Source organism: Bison bison, unplaced genomic scaffold, assembly GCF_000754665.1.
Source record: "Bison bison bison isolate TAMUID 2011002044 unplaced genomic scaffold, Bison_UMD1.0 scf7180017855360, whole genome shotgun sequence".
Lineage (NCBI taxonomy): Eukaryota > Metazoa > Chordata > Mammalia > Artiodactyla > Bovidae > Bison > Bison bison.
In genome coordinates, this window is record NW_011485933.1 from 307,659 (window position 1) to 315,066 (window position 7,408).

Sequence of the window (7,408 nt, forward strand, 5' to 3'; positions counted from 1 at the left end):
AACAAAATAAAGTCTGACACTGTTTCCACTGTTTCCCCATCTATTTCCCATGAAGTGATGGGACCGGATGCCATGATCTTCGTTTTCTGAATGCTGAATTACTGCTAAAAAAGAAAAATATACCCCTCATATCCAAAGTAGTTCCACAATGAAAATCCTTAAGACACAAACCTATCTGTGTGAGTCTCCTCCTGATACTATAAATTCTGGTGGTAGAGAGTCTAATAGAATGGAGCCTGATTTAAGAAAAAAAGACAGCCCACACTCTTAAAAAACAGGGCCATCACTAAACTCAAGAGAATACAGGCCGCAACTCAAGCTAAGGCAATCACGATTTTAAAATAGGTGCTCCCTTGATTTTTTAGTTACTTTTCAAGTACATAACAACGAAGAAACAAATGACTAGTAAAATACATCCACTGATGGATAGAAAATTAAAGACCAAAATGATTAAATATAAAAAAAATTTTTTTAATACAGGATAAAACATCAACATGTTTTATAAACAGCATTTGTGCAAATTGAAGAGATTAAAACAAACATCCCAAAAGAAAAAAAGACATGTCACATAGAAAGTATAACGGTCGATGAATTTGTGAAAGACGCTCCTCCTCGACGGTGACCTGGGAAATGTGAAGTTTGAAACCAAGGACTTTCTGTCAGGCTGAGAAAAGATGAATTCCCAGCAACAGGGTCGGGTGAAGGGTCACACCCAGTGCAGCAGCGTGCGAACTGGAAGAGCCTGCTAAGGTAAGAACGGCAAAGGCTATCAAAACGCTCCATGTGTCCACCCCTCCAATGCAAACTGCTTTTGGAAATCCATTTCTATTTTATAGATATGCAACTACACAGAGATAATTAGGCAAAATACTCACAGGAACAGTACTAAAACAGTGTATCGTAGAGAAAAGTGTGAATAATGTGACTCCTACAAGGAATATTACATCGCCATTAAAAAACAAGAGCATTTTATGTAAGTGTTATAAAAGTGTCCATGGCTTCCTTCTAAGTAAAAATAACCCAGGTACCACTCACCTAAAAAAGCTTACTGTTAATTCGCCACTGCCCCCAGGGGGTTCTGCTCCTAAACTCAGACACAGACATTAACACCGACGCAGCCACCGAGCTTGCAACTAGAGACGGAGCTCCAACCAAGAGGGGTGCACGCAGACCTTACAGTCACTGAGTTCTGAGTGTGCACACACCATCAGGCTCAGCCCTTACCCGTGGCCTCCTTGATCTCAGGATAATGGTGCCAGGCTTTATCACAGGCCTTTCTTTATTGAAAAAATAAACAGAGGACAGAGTCCAATGTGAAAATACAGCGCCAAGAAAGAGGAGCCAGATGAAGTCGCCCGTGACACCAGGGAAGGGCAGGGCACAGAGACACCGTTACAGGAGGCGGGAGGCCAGCGAGGTCGCCCAGCGTGGCGATGAGCACATCAGGGCTTCCCTGGGGTCTCAGATGGTAAAGAGTCAGCCTGCAACGCAGGGGATGTGGGCTCAATCCCTGGGTCGGGAAGATCCTCTGAAGGAGGGAATGGTTACCCACTGCAATACTCATGCCTGGAAGAGTCCATGGACAGAGGAGCCTGGTGGGCTACGGTCCACGGGGTCACAAAGAGCCGGACACCACTGACCAACTAACACTTTCACATCAAGGCCATTGGAGAAGAGCAGATCAGCAGGGGAGGACCGGACAAAGAAAGCAGGGGTCAGGATTTTTTTTAATTTTTTCAACTCTGGCTAAAGGATAACTGAAAAACTCTTTACGAGATGGGAATACCAGACCCCCTTACCTACCTCCTGAGAAATCTGTATGCAGTTCAAGAAGCAACAGTTAGAACCGGACATGGAACAACGGACTGGTTCCAAATTGGGAAAGGAGTATATCAAGGCTGTATATTGTCACCCTGCTTATTTAATGTCTATGCCGAGTACATCATGAGAAACACCAGGTTGGATGAAGCACAAGCTGGAATCAAGATTGCCAGGAGAAATATCAATAACCTCAGATATGCAGATAACACCACCCTTATGGCAGAAAACGAAGAACTAAAGAGCCTCTTGAAGAAACTGAAAGAGGAGAGTGAAAAACCTGGCTTAAAACTCAACATTCAGAAAACTAAGATCATGACATCTGGTCCCATCACTTCATGGCAAATAGATGGGGAAACAATGGAAACAGTGACAGACTTTAGTTTCTTGGGTTCCAAAAATCACTGCAGATGGTGTCTGCAGCCATGAAATCAAAAGACGCTTGCTCCTTGGATGAAAAGCTATGACAAACCTAGACAGCATATTAAAAAGCAGAAACACTACTTTGCTGACAAAGTTCTGTCTAGTCAAAGCTATGGTTTTTCCAGTAGTCATGTATGGATGTGAGAGATGGACCATAAAGAAAGCTGAGCGATGAAGAATTGCTGCTTTCGAACTGTGGTGTTGGAGAAGACTCTTGAGAGTCCCTTGGACTGCAAGGAGATCCAGTCCACCCCAAAGGAAAAATCAGTCCTGAATATTTATTGGAAGGACTGATGCTGAAGTTGAAGCTCCAATACTTTAGCCACCTGATGCAAAGAGCTGACTCATTTGAAAAGACCCTGATGCTGGGAATGATTGAAGGCAAGAAGAGAAGGGGACTACAAAGGATGAGATGCGTGGATGGCATCATCGACTCAATGGCTGTGAGTTGGAGCAAGCTCCGGGAGCTGGTGATGGACACGGAGGCCCGGCGTGCTGCGGTCCATGAGGTCACAGAGTCGGGCGCGACTGAGGAACTGAGCTGAGCTGAAGGGCCCCACCGGGATTCCCAGGTTGTGCTCGTCATGAAGAACCCTCCTACCCGTGTAAGGAGACAAAAGAGACACAGGTTTGATCCCTGGGTGGGGAAGATCCCTTGGATCTTGGCAACCCACTCCAGTATTCTGCCTGGAGAATCCCACAGACCTGGCGGGCTACAGTCCATGGGGCTGCAAAGAGTCTGACATGACAGAAGTGACTTAGCACACACGCATGTACTCAAGGGGACCCCCACCTAACTAGTAGCCAAGTGCAAATCTGGGATGACCCTGAACGGCTCTCTTTTGTCCTCTGCTTGCATGTGAGCTGCGGCCTTCGTTCCACGAGACGAAGGCCCTACACCTGATCAGTCTCCTGCTGCCAGGCCGTTCCCCCTTCGCCCTGTGGCCTCTGCTGCCCGGGAGGGCCGGAGAGCTCAACTGCAAACGTCATCACCTTCTTTCACCTACAATGTTCTTACCTTGGCTTACAAGGCCCATAAGAAGCCCACCTGTTAACACGTGCAGCTCCTCAGTCAGCGGCCAGTGCCTTGTTCAGTTCAGTTTAGTGGCTCAGTCATGTCTGACTCTTTGCGACTCCATGGACTGCAGCACACCCGGCCTCCCTGTCCATCACCAACTCCCGCAGTTCACCCAAACTCATGTCCACTGAGTCAGTGACGCCATCCAGCCATCTCATCCTCTGTCATCCCCTTCTCCTCCCGCCCTCAATCTTTCCCAGCATCAGGGTCTTTTCCAATGAGTCAGCTGCATGCTTGTACGTCCAGATAAACACAGACACACACGATTTTCAGCCACTAGGCCATGCCGCAAAGACAAACAAACCCAAGAGCCCAGGTGCCCCGCTCCCAAGTCTCACTGCTCTCACCACGACACACCTCTCTATTCCAGGCTTCCGCACCCGCCCCGCCTGGGGAGAGGGATGAGCAGAAACAGAAGGTGGGCTTGGGGCTTAGAGCTGTTGCTCAGGGGGCCGCTCACGGGCCAGAGCAAGGCACACACGGTCAGGCCTGGTGCGAGAAGGCAAGGTCCCGGGACCCGGGTTCAGGGAGGCGCGGAGAGCCCCGAGGAATGGCGTGCCCGTGTGCGCACGGGCCCACAGACAGACTCAGCGGGTTCTTTCTAAGTCAGCTTTCCACGTTTTCTACAAATTCCTCAGGATTCAGAGCGAACATTTCCTGAAACGCACTGTGGGAAGCTGTGCCTACGCCCCAGGAAAGGCTCGGCCCAGGCGCTTCCCAGCCCCGCACGGCACAGGGCGCGGCCTGCAGACCTGGGCGCACCCCCCACAGGCTGCGCCCCTGCAGGCGTCTCCCAGCTCACCCCAGCCCCACGGGCATCAGCTGAGCACGTACTTGCTCAGTGAGTCAGGCTCTTGGCCAGGAACGCCCTCCGCGGAACCACCGAGAAGGTTCCCTGTCATCCGAAGATCCACGTCAACGGCTGCGCAGGGCGCCTGCCCCTCAGGATCCAGACGGGGCGCGCACCGCGCTCCAGACACACCTCCCGATGCTCTTGCACACTCAGACGGGAGCCGCTGCAGAAAGCACAGGCGTGCACGGGGCTCGCAGGGGCCGGCCCGTGGAGGGGAGCGCCAAGGGAGCTGCAGCTGGAGGCCGGGGGCCTGCTGCCCCTCAGGGCGCCCCGGGCCCCTGACGCCGGGCAGCCCCTCACCCCCACCCCAGACGGCAGAGCAGGCCGCCTGCACACAGCGCCTACAGCACAGCGGGCACTTGGAAAACCACCCTGAATCAACGACCGCTGCACCGGCCCAATGACAGACCCGAGAGAAGGCTTAAATGTCATCCTTTTAAAAGCACTGAGCCACTAAAAAAAGAAATAAACAGAGATATGCCACAGAAGCAATTTCTCACAACACTCAGGCCCTGAGGTAAGTGCATAACCGTTTCTGAATTTTTTGCTCAGACGTTCATAGAAGCAAACGGCAACTACCACTCTATTTAATGTAAAATCTGCCCGGTTTCTCAAGATTCGAGCTGCTGGTACCAATCACGCGCTTTTGTAACCACACACACTAATATAAAATGTCTAAAAATGTCATTAGACTAATACATGGAATATTTCTGAGCATTGGAAACTTGCTTAGAAGCTGTGCAAACCACAAACATGTAGTATTTGGTAGTTTAGGACACTTGGTGAAAAACACTAATAACCTTAACACTAAATTACATTTTGTACTGCAATATGAGCCACAAGACTCTAGAGGCAAACGCAATCTCAAAGTGGTGCAGACACAGCGGGGCGGGTGCCAACCTGAAGTTCCCTGCGTCCAGCCATCCCGGGAAACCAGCTCAGGGAGCACGCCGAGGCCGCTGGCCTCGCAAACCCGGGCAGCAGACGTGCAGCTCCCCAAGTCAAGTATTCAGTCCCTGACTCGTAAAAGAAAAGCACACTCAGCTCCCACCGAGGAAGCTCCTCCACGCTTTACTGTCTCCTTCAAGAGGAGGAAACAGGCTCCTGAGCAGAGAAGGAAGAGCGTGATCTGGGAGGCCCCCTGAAACGGCCGTTTGGTCTGAAATCCTCCCTTCTATGTTGGGAAGGGCAACTATTTACTCGGGAGATGTTAGTTAGAATCGTCAGCAACAAGCAGGGAACAGCTCCAGAGAACTCTGCTGAAACCGCAGTGTCACCTGGGGGAAACTGCTAGTTAATATGTAAACAGCACCCTGGGAAGGCAGAGTCAGCGGGGCAAACAGGTTTCGCCTGTCACTCCATTTCAGGCTCAGACCAGGGAAGGGCCAGGGCCACACCCGGACCCAGGGGCGGGAGGCCCTTCAGGAAGCAAGGGGCCAGGTGGGGAGACACTGGACCCAGGCCGAACCCTGCGGCCGGAGCAGGGTCTCCACGCGGCAGGACCCCAGCCTCGGGGAGCGAGGGCCACCTGTGCCTCCCTGGGGACAGGAGACTGCTCCATCTCGGACACGTTTCACACTCCAGCTGCTGGTGACCGTGCAAGACACAAGCTGTCCAGGTCTGCAGACAGCGAGAAAAGACGGGCGGCCACTCCACGCTGACCACACAGCACCCTCACCCATCTAAAGACAAGGCACAGCAAGGCCTTCCAACCGATACACTCACGTTTATCTCCAGGTTGGTGCAAAAGCTAGCTTCGGAGTGGCACTGGCCACCTTCCTGACGCTGGACACATTGTCAGATACGGCTGCCACACATCTCAGCGCACATCTCTTGCTTTACGTTCTTTTTGCCAACGACTTATTACCTGCTGTTTATTTTATATTTATTTTAGACTACAGAAATGATGTTAGATAGAAATCAAATTCAAGCGATTTTTTTATTCGCGTTCAGAATGGGTTGTAAAGCAATGGAGACGACTCGCAGCATCAACACTTTTGGGCAGGAACTGCCAACGAACATGCAGCGCAGTGGGGGGTCCAGGAAGGTCTGCAAAGGCGACAAGGGCCTTGAAGACAGGGGCAGAGTGGCCGGCCATTGGAAGCCGACAACGGCTAACTGACAACGACCACCAAAGCTGATCCTCTTACAACTCCACGGGAAGTTGCTGAAGAGCTCAGTGTCGACCACTCTACAGCCGTTCAGCATGTGAGGCAAACCGGAGAAGCGAAAAAGCTTGATGAGTGGATGCCTCGGGAGCTGACCAAAAAACCTGTTATTTTATTTATTTTTATTTATTTTAATTGGAGGCGAATTCCTTTACAATACTGTGATGGTTTTTGCCATACATTCACATGAATCAGCCATGGGTGAACATGTGTTCCCATCCTGACCCCCTCCCAGCTCCCTCCCCATCCCATCCCTCAGGGTGATCCCAGTGCACCAGCCCCGAGCACCCTGCATCGAACTGGACTGGCGATCTGTTTCACATATGGTAATATACAGGTTTCAATGCTATTCTCTCAAATCATGCCACCCTCGCCCTCACCTACAGATTCCAAAAGACTGTTCTATACATCTGTGTCTCTTCTGCTGTCTCACATGTAGGGTTATCATTACCATCTTTCTAAATTCCATACATATGCATTAGTATACTGTATTGGTGTTTTTCTTTCTGGCTTACTTCGCTCTGCGTAAGAGGCTCCAGTTTCATCCACCTCATTAGAACTGATTCAAATGCATTCTTTTTAATGGCTGAGTAATACTCCATTGTGTATATGTGCCACAGCTTTCTTATCCATTTGTCTGCCGATGGACATCTAGGTTGCTTCCATGTCCTGGCTGTTGTAAACAGTGCTGTGATGAACACTGGGGTACACATATCTCTTTCAATTCTGAAAACCTGTCATTTTAAAGTGCTGTCTTCTTTTATTCTGCAACAACAATGAACCGGTTCTTGACTGCATTGTGACATGTGACAAAAAGTGGATTTTATAAAACTGGCGATCACCAGCTCAGTGGCTAGACTGAGAAGAAGCTCCAAAGCACTTCCCAAAGCCAAACTTGTACCAAAAAATTCATGGTCACTGTTGGGGGTCTGCTGCCGGTCTGATCCACTATAGCTTTCTAAACGCTGGCAAAACCACTACATCTGAGAAGTATGCTCAGCAAATCGATGAGACGCAGCGAAAACTGCCAACGCCTGCAGGCAGCACCGGTCAACAGAAAGGGCCCAG

At 50.2% G+C, this 7,408-nt stretch overlaps 1 protein-coding gene across 1 annotated transcript in view; it reads right to left on the reverse strand.

The window, feature by feature from the left end:
* The window catches only part of MLLT4 (myeloid/lymphoid or mixed-lineage leukemia (trithorax homolog, Drosophila); translocated to, 4), a 101,396-nt gene extending 95,013 nt beyond the window's left edge, over positions 1–6,383 (reverse strand). Inside the window, exon 1 of the mRNA XM_010858771.1 lies at positions 5,073–6,383. Coding sequence (XP_010857073.1) covers positions 5,073–5,096 — 24 coding nt within the window. The 5' untranslated portion in view covers positions 5,097–6,383. The remainder of the gene's footprint in view (positions 1–5,072) is intronic.
* Between the last annotated feature and the right edge of the window lie 1,025 nt (positions 6,384–7,408).